Source organism: Tenrec ecaudatus, chromosome 14, assembly GCF_050624435.1.
Source record: "Tenrec ecaudatus isolate mTenEca1 chromosome 14, mTenEca1.hap1, whole genome shotgun sequence".
Classification (NCBI taxonomy): domain Eukaryota; kingdom Metazoa; phylum Chordata; class Mammalia; order Afrosoricida; family Tenrecidae; genus Tenrec; species Tenrec ecaudatus.
In genome coordinates this window covers 89978108-90000775 of record NC_134543.1, presented here as the reverse complement: position 1 = coordinate 90000775, position 22668 = coordinate 89978108, and the positions used below count along the sequence as shown (strand labels likewise).

The 22668-nt window shown below is 44.9% G+C and overlaps 1 protein-coding gene across 1 annotated transcript in view; it reads left to right on the top strand.

Moving 5' to 3' along the window:
• The window catches only part of RYR3 (ryanodine receptor 3), a 418103-nt gene that overhangs the window by 134605 nt on the left and 260830 nt on the right, over nucleotides 1-22668 (top strand). The window contains exons 17-19 of the mRNA XM_075532282.1: nucleotides 4721-4854; nucleotides 6305-6546; nucleotides 17192-17384. Coding sequence (XP_075388397.1) covers nucleotides 4721-4854; nucleotides 6305-6546; nucleotides 17192-17384 — 569 coding nt within the window. The remainder of the gene's footprint in view (nucleotides 1-4720; nucleotides 4855-6304; nucleotides 6547-17191; nucleotides 17385-22668) is intronic.

Below are 22668 nucleotides of genomic sequence, written 5' to 3'. Positions count from 1 at the left end.
TCAAGACGGGTGGAAGAATCATCAACAGCAGGTGGTATGCAGATGATGCAGCCTTGCTCTTTGAAAGTGCAGAGGGCTTGCCGCACTTCTTGATGGAAATCAAAGAGGATGGCTTTCGGTATAGGTTTTGACTCAATGTAAAGAAAATGAAAATTCTCGCGACTGGACCAGTACTATTGGTCATGATCAATGGAGGAAAGATTTAAGTTGCCAAGAATTTAAGTTTGCTGGGATCCACCATCCTTCAGGGAGCTGCATTAGAGAAATCAAATGAATATTGCAATGGACACATCTGTACAAGGTCTCTTCAGAGTGTAGCAAAGCAAAGATGCTTTGAAGTGTAAAGGGGGCCTGACCCAAGGCATGGTCTTTTCCATTGTTGTAAATGCCTGTGAAAGCTGGACAGTGGAGAAGGAAGAGTGAAGAAGAAGTAATGTCTTTCCATTAGGATGTTGGCAAAGAATATTAAATATGCCATGGGCTGACGGGAGAACCAGCAGATCTCTGTTGGAAGAAGTGTAGTGAGCATGCTCCTTTTAAGAAAGGATGGCGAGTCTTCATCTCACCCGATTTGGGCAAGTGATCAGAAGGGACCAGTCCCTGAGAAGGACATCAAGCTTGGTAAGTAGACAGGAAAAACGAGGGCCCTCAATGAGATGAATTGACATCGTGGCTGAAGCAATGTTCTCGGGCATAGCCGTGATTGTGAAAACTGTTATTTCTAAAAGCTCCATAAATTCAACCTTACATTTCCAGACAGTCAAGGGAAATGTGCATAGAAGCATTCCCAACCTCTAGTTATCATGCAGGGGAAGAATAAAATTCATTCCTCAGGGACTGCAAAATGCTCATTTCTCAAGCATAGAGCTTAATCTACAACCCAGAGTAAATACAGCTAGAAGTTATTTTACTTCTTACTAAAAAGCCCCTTTATAAAGCTCCTTTTATAGATGGAAGCTGAGGGTGAAATGTGACATTCAAATGACGGTCCTGTGAATAGGTCATACTTCTTTCCTGTCTTTAAAGTAGGGTCCCCATATAAGCCTGTGTTCGAGGTAGAGACTCCTTCAGATAAAAGCAAAAGGAGAGGATTTTGGTAAAGCAGGGTGTCCATGATGAGGATTACACCAGAAGTAAGTGGACTATCTCAAATGGGCCAGGGAAATTCAAAATGGTGGACCACTGCTCTACTGATCAGGGAACCCCATAACAAAACATGCCTAAATGCTCAGCATCTCCGCACATGGATCATTTACTTTTGCTCACCTCACTCTTTGCCCCTCAGTCAACTGGCTTCTCTCTTCTTGGTCTTTCAGAGACACAGATTCCATCCCTCCAGGGCTCCCACATCCCCTGGGCAGGACTGCACAAACTATACTGCTACAGATCATGTTCAAATGCACGTTCTCATTCTCTGCGTCTGGGGTGGGGCTGGAGCACCTGTATTTCTAGCAAGGTCCTGTGAGGCCTCCACTGCTGGTGCAGGGCTCACCCTGTGAGTTGGGAGACCCTTGGGCTAAGGATGACTGGATCTCTGTAGACAGGTGGGAATGAGAAAACCAGGAGCTGAACCACAAGAGATTTTAAGTGCCAAGGCAAGCATCTATTACATCCACCCATTTTCCACTGACTAGACCTCAGCCCCATGATCCCACATAGGCCCATGGAAATGGCATAAGGGAGCCCTCCCCATGTGCTCAGGGGGTGGAGGTAATGGAGCTTAGTGCATATTTAGCAGGACTTGTTATGGCTTCCAGAAGTCCCAGAGATGATGCTTCTCGGTCAGCAAGCCTAAGTGACCTCTAGGCTAAACACCTACATGCCCTGTTGGGTGATCAGGTCCTGCTACTTGCTTCCCTTTCAAAAAGCATCCATTTACTTATGTATTGTTCAGAAAAGGCAGGGTTTGATCTCCATCCTAAAGTATTACCCAAAGAAAGCCTTCTGAGCCAAAACCTAAGTAATATCACCATGATTCCTTATGACATCATTGATGTATAGGCAAGGCGCTGCCTTCTCCAGAGCCTGCCTTCTCATCCTGGGCCCTCCGATGGGCGGATTAAGCTCCATCATCCCTCTGGCTGAGACCGCAACGCTCCTGCAGCCACCACTGGGAAGCAAAACAGATGAACACGGTCGATAGGTCAGATGAAAAGGATTTCATTTCCTAGCAATCTCTGGCTCTTTTCTGTGAGAAATTGTCCGCTGGATTTCAGGTTTCCACAGTTGATATGTTTCACAGAGCCGGGAATGTTAAGTGCCCCCCACAAACCGGCCTTCATGACTCTTATCCACTTGTCCCATAAACATGCTTTGTAGATTTCCAGAACAAAATTGACACTGAGGGAGGCAGGTCGAAAATTGGTTTGTGAGAATTATGGCTACAAACACCATCATCCACCTGAAGTTGTCCAACCCCACTAAGCACTGGGTCTTTGGTGGCTACTTTGACAGACTGAAGTGTGGACTACCCACTTCCCTTGCTGCTATTTATTTGTCAAGTGCTGTTTGCACTCTCCTCAAGAGAGGGTGGCGGGGTACAGCAGTGGCTCGGAGCTGGTCAGACACAGCTTGCTCTGCTACAATAGAGACGGAGACTGTGAATGAAAGGATGCAGTGAAGCGACGCAGGGCAGGCAGAGGCCAGGATGCAAGTGGAGGAGGGTGAGGGCTTCTCATTTCCCAGGTTTCTGGGAAAAGAGGTGTAAAGGCAGCTTGGGGACTGGTCTCTTTTGAGGTCCATAGGCCACCAGCTGCCTTGCAGGTTTGCTCTCCCTCAGGATTGGAGAAGGGGGTAAGTGAACTGTTTGAATACTTATTTCTAGAATCTGAATCCTAACCGAGCCAAGATGACACACAACTGCACTCTCAAAGATGGTAAATCTGAGAGCAAGCAACCTCAAGCTTCCTAGTCATGTAGCTGGTAGGTTTGAACGACTGACCTTGGGGTTAGCAGCCCAATGCTTTTCCCACTGTGCCATCAGGCTGGGCTCCTATTTCTCAAGTTAAGGATTATATCATGAGGATTTTGGTTTTGTTGTTATATTTCACTTTTTCTTGTGAATTGGGTCAAAGTTGTCCAGAGCAGATTGGATTTCCATTCATGTCTGCTACTCCTTTTTGTGTTCCCTGTTTGAATCCCCACTCCTTTCCTAACTCTTAGGAATTTGTCCTTGAGTGAATGCTGCAGGTTTGATCTCAGATGCCAGATGGTTAGTGAAGCTGTGTGTACTCCCTACTGACATGGTGTTCCCCGTGTAGACCTGCCTATGTCTTGGCTGACAATTGAGCCATGGGTTGAGTTCATTTCTAGACCTGAAGTGGGTGACTCACAGCCATAGCCTGGGGGGTGGAGGGGGTGTCCCACCTATTTCTGTCCAACAAGTAAGCCTGGTCTTTTTATGATTTTAAGTCTTTTTTTTTAAGTCATTTTATTGGGGACTCTTCCAGCTCTTATAACATTCCATACATCAATTGTATCAAGCATATTTATATATCTATTATAAATAAGCATATTTATACATCATCATTTCCAAAACATTTTCTACTTGAGCCCTTGGTGTAAGCTCCTCTTTTGAGTCTTGTTCCAAAGTTCTCTCCCATTCTATCTATACAGGTTCTCTTCTGTGACTCCTTTCAAAGAAGTTGACAATAGTAATAGTCAGGCACCATCTGCTCCTTCTGAGCTCAGGGTCATGAAGACTGATGACCCAGGGTCCATTCATCCACTGAGCTGTTTCCATTGGTCTTCAATTTTCCTCCAGACAGGGAGAAACCAATAGTTAAACCTGAGATGGCTGTTCACCACCTTGTAATACCTGAGTCTCTCCTCACTATAGTTGGATTCATGGTGAACTCTGTTATCCCACACCTCTTCAGCTTGCACATCGATCCATGTATCCACTCATAGATCACTGCTACTGCAGGATTGTATATATATAACAGTGCTTGCTTCTGATGCCTTTCTCTCTCACTGTCCACCTCCTCGTGTCATCTAAGCACTGCCTCCATCGTTTTTGCCAACCTCTGACTGTATGTTGCCTTCCTCTTCACCCAAGTTACAGCAAGAGCCTCAAGAACAGGAATCTGCCGTAGCATCTCCACTGCCCCACCCCTATGAGATTCCCAAACATAGCATACACAAGGACTGAACCAAATGGGAATCTAAGTACTCTGTCATTAAGATCTGATTGAGTTCTCATGAATCCTCGGTGCAGAGTACCATGAAGGCTGAGTGGGAGCATACAGCCACTTAGGTATGAGACCTGTCAGGGTTTTCTCCTTCACCATTCATTTGCAGTTGCACAACCCAAAGTCACGGCCTTCCTGGAGAGAGTATGTGTGTGTGTATGTGTATGTGTACACGCATGTGTGCAAGCCCTAGCCTTCTCTCTTTCCCTGTGCCAATCCTGGCCAAGATTCTCACCTAGAAAGTCTATCTTTAGAACTCAAGCACTTGCCTCCTTCCACAGGCCACGCGTTCCCTGCACAAATTGGAGGAGAGAGTACAAGACTAGGGCAGAGGGGCCAGAAGGAAGTGCCATGGCCCATCACAGGCTAATGCTTGGTTGTGGGAGGTGGGGAAGATGAGCTTCCTTAATGCCCTAGCTCTTACCCTTCGTGGCTTCCACTTTATGTATCGGGTGATTAGGTGGCCTGCCCACAGTGCCCTGCCCCTTATGCCCAGCTAAAAATGTCCTGATGTGTCTGCCCTGCTGCAGGTTTTAGATGTGCTGTGCTCCCTGTGTCTCTGCAATGGGGTTGCCGTGAGAGCCAACCAAAATCTGATCTGTGACAACTTGCTGCCCCGGAGAAACTTGCTTCTCCAGACACGAATGATTAATGATGTGACCAGGTAAGGCTACCGCCACCATCCAGAACGCCACAAGTCATTCTACCCATCTTATTCCCAGGCAAGGAAGAGAGAGTGCTGGCTGAGCTCCAATGCTCCCTAGTCGTGATTTCTGTACATACATAAGGCTAGGCAAATGCATATGTTTTATGACTTGTGCCTTTTATTACAATGTTTTTTTAAAAAGTTGTTCACATTTTTTTCTGTATTGTGACCAAGCATATAGTAACTGCATACCTGGAGGGCCAAAAAATTTAACCTGGCCTGATCTTTTGAACACTACTGCACAAGTTCTACCTTTCTTATAAACCAAAAGAACCAAACTCACTGACTTCAAGGCAAGGCTGACTCATAGCGAACCTTTAGAACAGGGTAGACGTGCCCCTGTGAGTGCCTAAGACTGTCAGTGTTAACAGGAACAGAAAGACTCGTCTTTCTCCCATGGAGCTGCTGGTGGTTTTGAACTGGTGACCTGGTGGCTTGGAGCCCAATGCATAACCACTACACCAACCGGACTCCTCTCATTAATAGTCTATCCATATTTATTCTGATATATCGACTTACATTTTTCCCCTTGAAAATGGGCGCTTCCTGCGCCCTCTGGTAGATGAACATTTACCCCATCGGGCTCTGAAGACTGACTGGTCTGCGGGTCTGTGTGACCACATCTGCATTAGGTGAATGCACTGTGCTCGGGTCAGGCAGACCTTTAGGGCTTTGGCCATTTTGGGTCAGGGCCCTCACATTCCTCTGCTGGGCTGAGAAATGAACTTCAGAAGTCTAGATTTTGTTCTCCTACATGTCAGCCCGGTTTTTCCTTGGCCACCCCAAATAGAGCAATGCTCTTTTCCATGAGCAATAAACCTTTCTGAGCATGAATCTAAACAGAAAAACGCCAAGTGATTTGTCCCAGCATTCCAATCAGCCATTTTGCTGGGTACATCAAAACCTGCAGTTTATAACAATGTTGTCTGATAATGACTTTTTAAGGCTTTCGAGAGCCCACTTCTATGAATAATGGTTTAGACGACACAGCTGTCTGTCGTTAGAACAATGGAGGTGTTTACCTGTAAACTTGGAGGATGCAACTCAAGTAAGTCCTCCTGTCACATACAGAAACAACGGTGTGGAATCAGGAGGATTCTGTATGTTGCCGCACCAGTCACTCACTGGTGGTACTCGGTAAACACTGACTGCATTGAATGACACGTTTAAAGAGAGACACCCTTTATACTGTATCATGGAATCGGTGTTTTCCTGTCGACTTTCACTAAGAACGCAATCAAATGTTGGAGGTGCTAAGTTTGGGTTGGTTTGTTTTCCTTCTTCAGAAGAATACAAAGCACCATAGTATTGCTCTTGCCCTAGGCTTAAAGGAGCCAGTGCCTCTGGTTTAATTGAGTTTCTCCGTGTTTCAGAGCCCGTGGATATGATCTGTCACATTTCTTTTCAGTATCCGCCCAAATATCTTCCTGGGAGTTGCTGAGGGCTCAGCCCAGTACCGGAAATGGTACTTTGAGCTGATTATCGACCAGGTGGATCCCTTCCTGACAGCAGAGCCCACACATCTGCGGGTGGGCTGGGCCTCGTCCTCAGGCTACGCCCCATACCCAGGCGGAGGAGAAGGATGGGGAGGGAACGGCGTTGGTGATGACCTGTACTCCTATGGCTTTGACGGACTTCACCTGTGGTCAGGTGAGTGCCTTGCCAGAGCTCTCCCACTTGAACTCTTACTGGCCATGACGGGGAGGCGATGGCTCAGGGCGATGATACAGGCTCAAGAGTCTCAATTGAATGAATGATAGGTCCGAAGAGCTTGAGGTCTGAAATGAGACTGTTCTGGGTCTGCACTGTGCCTCTAGCACCTCTATGCTGTGTGATCTCGTACAAGTAACTCTCTTTGCTCTCGAGTTTAGTGTGTGAATCCCTCCAACTCTTATTTCTTAGCCATATTCAGATAATACAAACAGGAGAGACTCAGCATGTCTTCAGTGGACAATGAACTATATACCTTTGTGTCTTTTCTCTCATTTTATCTTCCCACGGACCCCTTGAGATAGATCATATTGACTTCATTAGAGATGTGGATGCTGAGACCTAAGATGTTTGAGTGATTTATTCCCTGTCCTACTGGGGATAATCTAGGTCTAACTACCAGTTGGTAATTTTATCTGTACATCTGCAGCCTCAAGACACAGTTTATAAAATCCCTAGATCAATGGCTGACAGACTCACACACACACTGTCTGCACTAACTTCTTTAGAGAAGGATTCCAGTTAGTGTGTGTGTGTGTGTGTGCGCGCGCGCGCGCGCATTTAAGGTATGCATTGTTGTTCTTTGCCAAGCATGCCCATGGCCTGCCCTACAGAAGAAAGGGTTGGCTTCTACCTCAGTAAACACCAAAAATGGACTCAGGTGCGCGCACCCACGGGCTCTGCATCTCCCATCTAGTTCCCAAAGCATACCTTTCCTGTCCTCTCTAACACTTCAATCAGAGGCTTCGTTTCTCTTATATAAATCATTCACATGGTCCTTGAAGTCCAGTGTGAGAGAAAAGCTCGCCTTTACAGCACAAATCTATAGAAGTATTGTTTAGGGAACTGTGTCACTCACCTGTCACTTGGCTCTTCTCTAAAGGCCAAAACCGAACCATCCCAACTTTGGCAATTAACTGCCTGCAGATCCAGACGCCATGCTTTGGTCAGCTGTTCTTTATTTGCTGTTGTCCCACCGTGGTTCTCTGATTGATTGTTTGTTTGATTGATTGATTGTGGGCTTTCACAAGCTGGGTACACATTTTCTGAATGGTATGTACTTGCATGGTCGCATCATTTGGGCCAATGACTGGAAAGGCCACTGTCCGTGTTCTTTCTGTGTGTCCCAGGAGAGACTGTGGGATGGACAAAAGTAGATTCCAAATAAGACTATTAGGTTTGAGGGGAGTAAGTCTAGTCCCGGTTTTCTCTTATTTTCCTCCCTGACGCTTCTCCAGTTCCGTCCGTCCAACTTCACGAAGCAGCGCAGGGGGGAGCTCTTTCCTGGTACTCAGGGCCTCACTCAGGAACCACCGAGACTGGGGCTCTACAATAGCAGCCACTCGCTAGTCCAGGTGCCTCTGGGGTTATCCGTGAGTGGCAGCTGGGTATCAGAAAGCAGTCTCAATGAAGGGGGGGGGGTGGGACGTGATTTGGAAAGGAAGAAGCATTAAGCTCACAGATGTCTGCAGCTCCTCTCTTTGAAGGGATTGGATCTGTGAAGGGTTGAATGGAATTGATTGGGGAAATTATTACCCTACTGCCTGCCCATTTGGGGGTGCAAGGTAGTGTCATGGTTATTTGTTGGGCTGCCGACCTCAAGGTCAGCAGTCTGAAACCACCAGGTGCTCCTTGGGAGTAGTCTTTCTCTTCCTGTAAACAGTTACGGTTTCGGAAATTTACAGATGCAGTTCTACCCTGTCTTGTAGCATCTCCATGAATCAGAATTGACCCCATGCAGGTAAGTGCCTGCTGATGGCTGTTCTCCTCCCCACAACTTGGGAGTGGAAGTGGGAATGGTTTCTGCTGCCTGGCTGCCCCTGACAAGAAGGAGCATTAAGGAAATATGAAGCACAGCTGGGTTCTTGGGTGATACATCCTGGACCCTCATCTCAAGGAGAACCTGTTCTCAAAAGAAAAGGAACTGCCCTTCGTCTTTCCCCAGACGTTACAGCATGGCAGGGCCACTTGTGCACCCTTGTGTAGATGTCTGTGGAGTGAATTGGGACTTTGTCAGCAGGAGCACACCCTTCCCCTGTGGGTATAAAAAGGGCAGCGTACTGTGAGCTTCGGAGCTAACAACTTATTGTTGCAGTAGCAGAGAGTACATCATAATACTCCCCCGCACGCCTCCTGTCCAGTGCCCTCTGAAAGGACGCTGATGAAGTGAGCCCACAGGGTAAATTATCACTACCAGGGGCCCTTGTGGGAACAGAGACGGGGCTGAGGGACTGGGACTCAAGTTGGGTCTAAGCTGGGCAGCACATTCAGGGCACTGACTTCTCGGTCGTAAGCTGCTGGCCCAATGGGGAGAAACCAGGGTCTCTAAGACTTGCCCTTCTTGTTCTCATTAAAACCCAAGGCTTCCTTGGGTCTAGGCTCCATTCTGCAGTCTCCAAGCACCACATGGTGCGCATATATCTTGCAGAAGATACTGCAGGCAAGTATGTCAGAGTACACTCTAGCTGAATAATCCACCAGGACAGCAGAGCATTCCAGACTGTCCGATGAAAGGGTAATTGATGAAGAAATGAAATGGAAATGACACTGTAACCTACTTACTGCAGGAGGGGTGGGGAAGCGGTTAGGGAGAGACATTGGAAACTGCTCAGGACCATTTTGCGCCTTTTCCTTGAGATTTAAATGGCCAGGTTCATTAACGTTAAAGTTACCTCTGTGCATAAATTAAGCAATGTCCATGAACTGGTCTTTGCTTTTAAAAGTACCGTAGATGTCGCAGTGATTAAAACGTATGGCAGTACCCTGAACACTTTGTCAGTGGAAGAGGGGTAGGAGAATTGTATGGTTTCAGAGTTATGCCTGGGTTTGAAGCCCAGCTCAGCCACAGACTGGTTTTGTGACCTTGGGGAAATAAGTTAACTTCTTTGAGCCTCATTTCCCTCAGCTCACGTGAAGATGAGCTATGGCTCTTGGAGATTTACATGAGGGACTGTGCGGTCCCTGTACTGACAGACATGAAGTACCTGCCGTCTTAGTGTCTCAGTGCTACAATAACAGAAATGCTACCGATGTGTGTCTTTAAAGAAAGTAGCATTTCTTTTCCCCTAATGTCAGAGCCCGAAGTCTGAATTCAGAGCAGTACTGGCTCTCCCTCCCACCCCTTCCCTGCCTCCCCTCTCTTCCTCACCCGAACCCACAGATTCCTTAGGGCAGGGGTTCTCAACCTTCCTAGTGCTGCGACCCTTGAATACAGTTCCTCATATTGTGGTGACCCCCCAGCCATAAAGTTATTTTTGTTGCTACTTCATCACTCTAATTTTGCCACTGTTATGAATCAGGTGACCCCTGCAAAAGGGTCATTCTACCCCCAAAGGGGTCTCAACCCACAGCTTGAGAGCCGCTGCCTTAGGATGCTCCCCACATATGCATCTGTCCTCCCCACTCTGCACTCCCTTGTCTCTAGACTCTCTTTTCGTAGCTGAACATAAGTAGATTTAAGATACTCTCATTAACATAGAAATAACAACCCAAGAAAACCCAATTCCCAAATAGGATTACAGTCGCAGATGTGGGAGTCAGAACTCACACCGGTGTTTTGGGGAGACGCCATCCCTCCCTAACATCTATTCTGATTTCCCCTCCCTCATCGTCTGCAAGGGCCTCTTAAAGCCCAGCGTCCCGGCACTGCCCGGCACCCAATGAGAGCCCCCACGGATTTCCTAAGGGGCGTGAAGAACCCCAGGGCCTCCCCGGCTGGATGGGAAAGGTGGTCCAACGTGACTTTGAGGGGTAGGAAAGAGGTCCTTCTCTGAAGTTAGAAGCAGCCCTACTGTAGGTCCTTTTTTCCTCTTTTTTTGCTGTTGAAATTGAAGCTGTATCCTAACAGGCATCCTCAGCCCCGGCCATGCCCGATTTCCCCCAGAGTCCTGGATTTGTGTCAACATATTTATTTCCTGAAGCAGGCACCGCTCCCTCTGCTGCCCTGTGGCCTTTCGGGATGGCAGTTGGGGCGAACTAGCCTAAAAGCAGCCCACCACCGTATGTGTCACTGTCTAGGGGAAGGTTTCAGAGACAAGTGAATGAATGAAGTTGAATCGTGTTTCCTGATGTAAGATTGCTGGCGCATCTGGCTCATGTAGCGCTGTTGTCACAGTTGTGTGAGTTGTGTGAGAGGTGCCCCACCTGTCTCCCTACTGAGCCAAGTCCTGGGATATAGGTTTCCCTATCGCAGAGGGCCCGCTGTGACTCACCCCTGCACAGCCCAGTGTGCTGGGAGAGGACTCATGGAGGAGTGCTTAGATGCCAGCACTTCCCAAGCTGCCTAAATATCGGTGCTTAGGTGATAGAGCCAACCGCTGCCATGCCGGGAGCTGTGGAACTGCTGAGCCCCGTGTTTCCCAATGCCTACATTACTCATCAGAAGAGACAAGCTTCCGCAGTCATATATCCTTGGGTTAACTTGAAGATGCATGCAGGCATGTGATTTCAGGGCTCTTTCCTTTATAACTTTAAAAAGCTGCATTTGGAATTGTCTTTCCAAGCTTCTGGGGTCCTTCCAGGGTCTGTACCTTGAAATCAAGGCAAGCTGCAAACCCTCCAGGGCAGCGAGACTGTCCAGCCTCTCTGAGGGTATAAGCTGGGGGGGTTCCTCGAAGTGCCCATGAGCTCAAAGAGTATCGTCAGAGGTTTCTCAAAAAACTGAGCAAGTTTAATTTTTTCCCTTCTACATCATCATTCTTTAGGTTCAATGGTTCCAATGCTTGTTCAGAAAAAGGGGAAATACATTAAACATGCCTGACTGATGATTTTTCCCCACTTAAAACATGTCTTTATATCTTCAATAATAATGGTGGTTAAGCCACTATCTAGCTCAACATTTTTTTCCGACCTTACACAACTTTTTGCTTTTTTTAAAATCATTTTTGGGGGGCTTAAATACAACTCTTATCACAATCCATGCATCCATTGTGTCAAGCACATCTGCACATTTGTGGCGATCAGCATTCTCAAGACATCTTTCTACTTGAGCCCTTGGTATCAGCTCCTCATTTTTTCTCCTCACTCCCCGCTCCTACCTCCCTCATGAACCCTTGATAATTTATAAATTATTATTTTGTCATGTCTTTCCCTGTCCAAAGTCTCCTTTCACACGCTTTTCTGTTGTCCGTCCCCCAGGGAGGAGGTTATGTAGATCCTTGTGATTGGTTCCCCCTTTCAACCCCACCTTCCCTCCACCCTCCTGGTCCTGAAGGGATCATCTGTCCTGGATTCCCTGTGTTTCCAGTTCCTATCTGTACCAGTAGACATCCTCTGCTATAGCCAGATTTGTAAGGTAGAATTGGGATCATGATAGTGCGGGGAGGGGAAGCATTAATGAACTAGAGGAAAGATGTATGCTTCATCACTGCTACACTGCACCCTGACTGGCTCATCTCCTCCCCACGACCCTTCTGTAAGGGGATGTCCAGTTGCCTACAGATGGGCTTTGGGTCCCCACTCTGCACTCCCCCTCATTCTCAATGATAAGATTTGTTGTTCTTTGAGACGTGATACCTGATCCCATCAACACCTCATGATCATACAAACTGGTGTGCTTCTTTCATGTGGGCTTTGTTGCTTCTCAGCTAGATGGTCATTTGTTTATCTTCATGGCTTTAAGACCCCATTTGCTATATCTTTTGGTAGCTGAGCACCCTCAGCTTTCTTCGCCATATTTGCTTATGCACCCACTTTGTCTACAGCGATTGTGTTGGGAACGTGAGCATCATGGAATACCAGGTTATTAGAACAAAGTGTTCTTGAGGGAGTAGTTGAATAGAGGACCACCAATGTCCATCTGCTACCTTAATACTGAACCTATAAATATATGCACAAATATTTCCCCATTGTCATATATAAATATATTTACATATGTACGTGCCTGTATGTAGACCTCTATAAATTATTTTATTATTTTTAAGATCATTTTATTGTGGGCTCTTATAACATTCCATATATCAGTTGTATCATGCATGTTTGTACATATGTTGCCATCATCATTTTCTAAACATTTACTTTCTATTTGAGCCCTTGGTTTCTCTTTTTTCCCTCCCTCCTTGTGACCCCTGGATAAATTATAAATTATTATTATTTTAATATATTACACTGACAGGTGTCTCCCTTCACCTGTGTTTCTTTTGTTCATCAATGGACGGGTCAGGGGGGAATTATGCATCCATCATTGAGATCAGTTCCCCCTTCCACTCCCCACCTACCCCCTATCTTCCCGGTATCACTACCATTTCGGTTCCTGAGGGGTTTATCTGACCTGGATTCCATGTGTCATGAGCTCTTATCTGTACCTGTGTGCATGCTCTGATCTAGCTTGCAGTGAAAGGCAGGACTGGGGTCATGGTAGTGAGGGATGAGGAAGCCTCATGAACCAGAGGAATACTGTGTGTTTCATCGGTGCTTTACTGTGCCCTGGTTGACTCATCCCTTCCTAGTGACCCTTCTGTGAGTGGATGGCCCATTGTCTACAAAGGAGTTTTGGGTCTCTGCTTCGACTCCCCTCATTCTCAACAATATATTTTTGTTTCTTTGCTTCTGTTGGGTCTTCTAATACCTGTTTCCTGATCCTGTGTACATCTAATGATCGCACAGGCTGGTGTGCCTCTTCCATGTGGGCTAGCTGCCTCTACTAGATGGCCGCTTGTTTATCTTCAAGCCTTTAAGACCCTAGACACTGTATCTTTTGATAGCCGGGCACCATCAGCTTTCTTCACCACATTTGCTTATGCACCCATTTGTCTTCAGTGATCATATCAGGGAGGTGAGCACAAAATGATACTATTTTTTTTTGTTCTTTGATGCCTGATAACTGATCCCTTCAGCACCTCTTGGCCACACAGTGCTTTTTAGTGATACATAGTACTCCATTGTGTGTATGTGCCAGAGTTTTCTAATCCACTCATTGACCAATGGAAATTTAGGTTGTTTCAAATTCTTTGTGATTGTGAATTGTGCCACATTAAACACTGGAGCGCAGAAAACTGGCTGTGGCCTATTTCTTACCTCTTCTGGGTCTATGCCCAGTAGAGGGATAGCTGGGTCGAATGATAACTCAATTTCCATTTGCTTTAAATATCACCAGATGGCTTTCCATGGAGGCTGTACATATCTACAAGACCACCAGCAGTGGAGGAGAGTTCCTATCTCACTACATCCCCTCCAACATTTGTTGCTCTCTGATTTAGGCTATCCCCAAGGGGGTTAGGTGGGATCGCATGGTTGTCTTATTTTCCATTTCTCTGACAGTTAATGATCAGGAGCATTTACTCGCATGCTTATTAGCTATTTGCATAAAATTTTATGTTTATCGAATAAAAAATTATAAATAAATTGTATTGTATTTATGTGATCCTTGGATCACACTGTCTAGTGTGCTTCTTCCATGTGGACTTAGTTGATGCCTCACTTGAATGGCTGCTTATTTGAAGAAAAGACCCCAGATGTTATTTTTTTCTGATACTGGGCACCAGCTGGTTTCTTGACTACACTTTGCTATAGAATGCATATCTTCAGTGATCGCTTCCTGTGGGTAAGCATTGATCAGGGGCATCTTTTAAGAATATTTCTTGGGTTTGGGCTAGAATTAGGTGTGAGCTCAAAATCTACTCATCTATCTATAGATTATATAGAGCTCTAGTGCCCTTTTTCAATAAAGGGAACTGATTTTTCATCACATTTTAGACCCTGTCCTTGTGACCATAAACGAATAGGTTCTGATTTACAGCAACCCTATAGGAGAGAAACGAACTATCCCCATTGGTTTCAAAGACTGTACCTTTTGACGGGAGCAGAAAGGCTCCTCTGTCTCCTTAAAAGTGGCTGGTGGTGTCACACTGCTGCCTTGCAGTCAGTAGCCCAACACGTAAACCTGTAATCCTGCTAGGGAATAATTCACTCAACACGTAACCAACTGTGGAAGGTAGAGATTAATGTTACCCCTGTTTAACAAGTGAGGAAACCTGAGTCTAGAAAGGTAGGTGACTTGGCCAAGTTCACAGACTAAGTAGTAAAGCCAGGATTCGAACCCAGGCTGTCTGGCTCTAACAATGGTCCTTCAGTGTTACACTGTGATGCTCTTTGAGTGCGACACCAGGTAGGAGTTGTTTATCGCCTTTAGTTTCTAGATATTGGTCTCATCTCTGTTCTCTATTGTGCATGTCTTGAAAGAGGCTTAGCCTAAGCTTTCTATGCACAGATTAATGATCTTTATAGCGAGCGTCCAAAGGGAACTTCAGCTTTGAGTCCAGGCTCTCACAGCAAGGAAGGTGGTAAGCCTGTCATTCACTACAATTACATAATTGCCTTTCTTGGTTATCAACCAAGAGAACCGCTCAGACAAGAGAGAACTTCTCCCAAGCGTCATTCCTCTGTAAGAGAACTGGCAACCATGGTGTATTATATAGAAGTTAAACAAAGCCCAGGTTTCAGGTTTGACGGTGTAAAGGCGCTGCTGTAGATGAAGAGGGTCTCGTGATCGATACTGATGGAAAGGCAGGCCAGCATGGAAGTCCCAGCCAGCTCCAGGAAGGTCGGCCAGGGCACTGGAGTGGCAGTTCAGCAGACTCTCGTGTCCTCCTGTGAGTCTCGGAAAGGCAAACGCCCTTATGATTGCTATGTTTCTCCAGCAGAAACCCAGCATTTTGATAATTTTCTGGTTTCCCTAAATTTACAGACGTCTCTTGAAGTGTCTTTGAATGATGACAGTGATATTTTCCAGAAATTAAACTAATGAAAAGAGAACCACTTTTAGAAGGAATTCCTTACATTGTTTTTTAATGGTAAAGATTGTTTTTAATGAGGTGGGGGTTGGGGCAGTAGGACGAGGCAGTCTTGAAGAGTCAAACAATTATAGCAAGCTTTGCTGAGTTTAATATCGCAGGTTCCTTTTGTTAACAGATAGGAGTAGCATGAGAAGAAAGGTTCAGGCACTTGGGATGCCGAAATTTCATTAAGTGAGTCAGGAGTGTTCAGTGTCCTCAAGTGGAGATATTTGACAGGTACCAAGTCTACATGCTCTTCAAGCTTAGCTGACATTTTTTTCATTTCTCTTGACAATTTTTGAATGAGCTGTACCTACAGGGAGTAATTGTTCTTCTTGCTCAGTAGTGGACCAAAGTATTAAAGTTGTTTTAAGTTTGTGCCCAGGCCAGGCTAATTTTCCAATATGCATTACTATAGAACCAAATGTTTATGATAAATGGATAAAATTAGTTAAATGGATAAAAACCTATATTATACTAAGGTGAAAATTATGTATCTTGGGAAGATGGAAGCATTCACATCAAAATTATAATAGTAATTCTTTTAAGATATTTTTATTGTTAGATTTTTAAAATATTTACCCAAGTTTTCTAAAACGAATGTGTACTCTTTCTGTAACCAGAAAAAAGTGTGTCTGAATACCCATATGGGAATTTTTTTTTACCTGAATCCCAATTTTAATTACCTTCTAGCCACGTATTCTGTTCCATATTTAGAACTGCAAACCTCATAGAAGGACAAGTGGAGAGTTTATCATTTGCTTTTAGAGTTTCCAGAAAGGAATGGTGTGAGATGGAAAAGCAGATAGGTGATTTTTCTCACTACTTTTAAGTTAGGTCAGGAGATGACACATCATCTTACGAAAGATTGGTGCCAATTTTTTTTTAACTGAAAATCACCAGCACGGAGCATATGCTTCCGTGAACGTCTGAAACAATGCAGTTCTTGAAAGGAAAGACAGGAACATAGACTATGTGGTACAGTTCAATGGCTAGGCGACCTTGGTGCTCTTGGCCTAGAGGACATTACTGTTGGATGCTATAGTGGTCACGTCTTTCATAAGTAAGAAAAGCAAGGTCTCTGGGTACCTGGGAGTATACGCACGCACGGCCCACACCCAAGTCTGGCGAAGCCCAATGAAACACACATAGCAAACGCAAATACCAACCACCTTTGGATGGAGGCGGTTTTATACATTAGGACTGTAAGAATCATGTCAGAGAATCACATTGATATGTGGAGATTTCGATGATAGGTGTAAAATACAGTCTCCTGTGGTGACTAGCTCATAAACTTTCTGCTAAAAAATACCCAAAATTCGATACTTTACATGTGGTTCATGTTATGATACCATTTGAAGGGGATGTGAACGATAACACTCCTTAAGGGGAGCCTTCTGACATCTGTGTAACTCAACCTCTTGGGTGAACGCCAAGATGCCAAGTCGACATGTTCTACTTCAGGCGCAGGACAGCAGGACAGAAATTAAGGGCACATTGGGTGGGTGGGGTGCTTTCCATTCCCATTCGTAGCATCTTTGCAGTTTCCTGAGACTTGGCATCAGAAAGTCTGTCCACTGACCAGGTTGGAGAGGCATTCTCTTTGTTCATCTTACAAAGAGAAAGCAAAACTGTATTTCTCTTGCAATGCCATACGCAGATCTTCTCTGGTTCCTAAATACCTCACACCAGTCGACCCATGAGCAGTCCCTTTTTCTTCCACCCTCTGTGGGTCTCATCCCCCAATCTATTCCTCCAGCATCATGACTCCCTCTACTGTCCCAAACTCCTCCTTTCTTTTATTTGTCCTCCAGGCCGGGTCCCCAGAGCTGTGGCCTCCATCAACCAGCACCTCCTGCGGTCCGATGACGTGGTAAGCTGTTGCCTTGACCTTGGTGCACCCAGCATCTCCTTCCGCATCAATGGACAGCCAGTCCAGGGCATGTTTGAGAACTTCAACACTGATGGGCTCTTCTTCCCTGTGGTGAGCTTTTCAGCAGGTGTCAGGTAAGTTATGGCTGTGGTTTCATGGACAGCAGCAGCGATTCCACTGCCCGTGGAGTGTGGTCATCCCCTTCGGGGGTTCAGAACCCCAAGCCAGATGCTCATGGAGTCTGTTGGTGAAGGGAGGAAGCAATGCAATCATTCATTCCGTAAAGACTTGCTGAACACATACCTCCTCCCTGGGTCCATAAGACACATTCAGATAAATATAAAGAAAAAATCAGTCCTATATATCAAGTCACTTGAATAATTCAAAAGTAGTATATTCTGATTTTTAAAATTTGAAAGATATCAATAAGATAATGAAAATCACCCAGGATTCTAAGGTCTCACAATAATCTCTTTTAGTATGTTATTTTCTTCATTTTTCTCCAAATATGTGCTACTGCTTTTGGTTTTTTTAACTGCCACTGTGCTGAACGTGAAGTTTTATATCTTGATTAATTTTTATATTTGGCAATAAGTAATGAGTCTCTTTCCTAGTCATTAATTATCCTCCTCAGAATGATTTTTTTTATGGCCCTGTCATATCCCATTGTTTGGCTGTCACATAATAGAGCCGTTACTTTGCTGCGAGACCTATAACCTGGTCCAATTTTAGTTACGAGTGAAATCACGAACATCCTTGGTCATAAATCTCGGTATGCAGTTCTAATTATGCAGTTCTTCCTAGCAGTAGGTCAAACGATAAGAACTTTTAAAACCCTAAATGCACTGTCATGTAGCCAAATTGACTTTCAGGAAAACGGTATCAACAATTCAGAATTCCTCCTGAACCATTCCATGTTTGGAAAGCTCTGAAAACCATAAAGCTTTCCATTAATCTGCTAGCAGCATAATCTGGCCTGGGTCCAGGGGTGGCAGAAATTGGCATGAGTAGGTGTGAAGCTGATTTTCATTTCATATTCTACTGATTGCGAATATTTGTGTCCAAAAAGAAAAATGAGCATTTGATTCTGGGCACTGCCCCTTTACCCAGTTAGTGGTTGAGATTAATGAAGAGGGCCTCGACTTGATTCCATTCTTTAAAGAATGCTGAAGTCTGGAACATACCGTCAAAGAGTTCAGATAATGGACTTGGGCATGTGCTATCATTGAACACCTATGGGGACACCTAACTAATTGGATCTTCAGTAGCCTGTACGGTTTTTGTTTTAATTCTGACTAATTTGAGAAAACTTTTATCTTAGAGTTTTAGTTTTCCGTTTATTTGACTTCCAATGTGGTAAACATTTTATATGTTTGGTCTAATATATGTTTGCAAGTTAAGATTCTTGTCAATTTTGTGTTCTCACCCTTTCATGGGTATATCATGGTTTATTGCTTTAACTTCTTAAGGTGAGTTGGGGGACGGTTTTCAGAACTGGGGGTCGGTTTTATATTCAGCAGATCTTACGTGTTGTGTTTGCACTCAGCCACTGCAGTTGCCGCAAGGCTTCACCACTGATCCCAGTTCCCCCTTGTCTTTCCTGCTTCCATTTTGCTTCCTTTCTTACCTCCCGGGCTTTGCCCTTGGCAAACGCTGCCCTTTGGTCTCCTGTGGTGGAGGAATCTAACACAGGGGGGAGCTCAGGTCCAGACCTGAGGGTTGACGGAGGGCCAGAGTCCAGGGGTTCTACCAGTTGAACATTTCAAAAACATCTCTATTAGGAGTGTTGAGGTTGATCGTACTAGGGTTAAATACTTGCTTCAAGTCTGTGATTTCCCTTTTTACTTCCGCTTTTCCTGATTTGGGTTCTTCCCTTTTGTGAAAATGATTCAAGTCAAATAAAATAATAAGAGCCCACAATGGTATCACCCAGAGATAACCGTTTCACCTGTTTACCTCGATCTTTGAACATGATGTATTACATCGGGCCTGGACGGTGCACGTTCCTTTTCTGTCTGCCATGACACACGATTGTTCGCTGCACTGTCCGTCAGTTTATAACAGGGTTCTAATGACTTCAGTCATACAATGACTCTTCACGAGGCAAGACTACACTGGGATACTTTGTTCTCTATATCTTTTGCATTCTCCATCCCTGCCTGGTGAAAGGATCAGAGTCGAGTGCGCTAGGAAGCTAGAGTGACCACAGAGACACTGGAAAGGGGCTGTAAAAGGGAGAGATTGGCTGGTGGCAAAATTCCTATGGACAGCAGGAGCTTAGAGCTGAGGCCACAGAGAAACCATCTCAGGTGCGGAATTCCCGAATGAAACCAGTGTAGTTGGCTTCTGGACGACGTGGGGCTTGAAAGAATTAGACCTAACCCTGGGTTTTCCAACAAGGGATAAAGTTGGGCTCTCTTCCTGATAAGGCTAATGGAATAAAGAATTATCCTTTGGAAATGATATTCAAGCTTTGGAATTTGAGACCAGTGCCTATATTTCAGTGCATCTGACGGCATATTTACAAACATACACGTGTTAATGACTACAATGTATTGAAATTAAACATCATGGTTACTTCTTGTAACAGAGAATGCTAAAGTAAACCTTGATTCTGGTTGAAAATGTATTGGTTAAGGATGTAAGCCAGGCATTTGCTCTCAGGCCCCAGGGACTACATGCTAAAGAAGGAAAGCTCTCTACCAGTGGAGGTGACCCTGGGGGACAGGCATTGGGCTGCTACCCTCAAGGTCAGTAGGTCAAGGCCACCAGCTGTTCCACAAGAGAAAGACGAGGCAGTAGAGTCAGTCACAAAACATTATGTAGAGTTATGATGAGCTGGATTCAAGTTCAGAGCAGTGGGTGTTAGTTTGGGGCCCAGGGGTGCTGTTAATCCATTCCAGTTGGTATCGTTAAATGTAGCCCCACAGGTTTCTTACTAATTAATATCTGTAACTCATGTACTAGCAATCCTGTATGACAGGGCAGAACCGCCCTCTGGGTGTCAGAGGCTAAAGCTACCATATGCGGGTTACATTGTAACCAGTAGAAAGTGGGTTATATTGTAACCACTACAAAACAAGTCAGAAGCAAGGGGTGTTTCTGAATGACAAGGACACTAAATACAAAGTTACTGACCCAGAGTCTAGCACTAAGCAAAGAAAACCAGTCTATACATTTAGATTTGGGAGTAAAGAGAAAGTTTAACATCTGACCAGAACATAACACTGGCCTTTCGGCCATCCACCGTTGAACTCAGTGTTTTCTCTGGCCTTGGAGCTGTCAGGTCCCAGGACTGCCCACCAGTCACCCAGCATCGGAGTCCTTCCATTCTTTATTGGTTTTGACCAGGCCCCGCTCACTAGGTTATTCTTCCTGTCAAAGAAAGTACCCCTTCTTCCTAAATGTCTCCTCAGAGCAAACCACTCAGCTGGAATTCAGATCTATGAAGACAGCCCTCCTCCAGGCTCCTAGCTAATTGGCAGTTCTGCCCTTTGTGTGCTTAGTGTCTGCGATCGCGTACTGCAGAAGGGCACTTAGTCCTGGGGGCTCCTTCAGGGCTTCCTCAGAGAGGGGCTGGCTGTTTGCATGCATGCATTTGGGGTGGGTGAGGCATTATTTAAAAGGTTCTTTTGACAAAAAATAAAAACCTGCAGCTGGCAGGTGAAGAAATGGGTGATTATTGGAAGATACCTTCCCAGAGGTGTTTTTTGAGCATCTTATGTCTAGGTCAGGAAACCAAGTAAAGTTGCCTAGTGCCAAAAATGAACCGTCTAACTCATTTAGAGTGTACAACCATGAGAATTTAAGGCATGGAGGGATCCAGTTTTGTGTATTTTAAAAGTTAGCAACTTAGATGTGACAGCATTTTGCTTTCAACTACTGAACAGGTGGTACTAGCAAGAGCAGTGCCAAGGGGCTTGATGTTTCTCACGTCTCCTGGCTGAAGTCCTGATACATTTCTGTCTTTGGTGCTCAGGATGTGATACAATATGAGAAGAGGTGGAGCCCGTAGCATGCTCATTTGAGAAGTACACTGGAATACAGCCAGTCCATCGCATGATGTCTTTGATCCTATTCAGCTCTGATCCCGTAGCTGCTGTACTATTTTCATTCCAGAGCAAAAGTGAATATAAAAATACTCATCAATTTTTTTCTGCAAATGTTATATAATAGTTAACAGATCAGACCATCATCAGCCTTATATTCAGCAATTCATACATACTGTGTTTCAACTCCTCTATCGCAATTCCCTCAATGTACCATTACTTGTTCCACTTTTCCCCTGGGTGTCTTGTTTCTATTGTGTCCCCTTTACTAACCCTCTGCACTTTGCCATTGTGTAAATGCTGCTCTTTGGTCTTCCATGGTTAATTACTCTATCACAGAGTGAGTACAGTTGCAGGCATGAAGGGTGACTAAGGTCCTAATTTATGAGTTGGGGATTTTTTAAATCATTTTTATTGGAAGCTCATACAGCTCTTACCACAATCCATACATCCATCCATTGTGTCATGCACATGTGTACATATATTGCCATCATCAGTTTCAAAACATCTTTCTATTTGAAACCTCAGTATCAGCTCCTTATTTTTCCCTCCCTCATAAACCCTTGATAATTTACAAATTATTATTATTATTTCATGTCTTGCACTGATCCATGTCTCCCTTCACCCACTTTTCAGTTGTCTGTCCCCCTGGGAGGGGGTTATATATAGATCATTGATCAGCTCCACCTTTCTCCCCCTCCCCAACCCCTTCCCCTTACTCTCCTGGTATGGCTACTCTCATTATTGGTCCTGAGGGGTTTATCTGTCCTGGATTCCCTGTGTTTCCAACTCTATGAGCTTTAAATTTTTCTTCTCCGTTGTACTCCCACCCTCTCCAGGATCCTTTTCAGAGCAGTTGGCAGTGCTAGCTGGACACCATGTAGTTACCCTGATCTCAGGGTGATGGGGATTGATGCCTATGTGGTCCATTAATTGGCCCATTGGACCAATTGTTTTCATATGTTTTTTTATTTTCTTCAGTCACCATTCCTCTGGTCAGGGAGAGACCAAAAGCTGCACTTTTGGTGGCTGTTCACCAGGTGTGAAGACCTCAGAGACGACTCTCATAAATAGGCTGTAGAACATTGTCTCTCGGTACCCTGTGCTATGCCAGTGGACACTGTTGTCCCGTAGAAGATGGTCCTGGTCCCCCAGTCCCAGGGACTCAGTTCCTCAAGGAGTTTGGTGATGTATAAGAAGAACCACACTTCTAAATCCACTGGGTTACATATGATTTGGTGCAGTTTCTCTTTGTGTACCACATAAATTCACTTGGCGAGAGAGAGAGACCAGATAATCTCAAGTGAATTAAAATACCTTATTGAAAATAAATGAGTTTAATAATAATGTTGAGTAGGAATTATTGGTT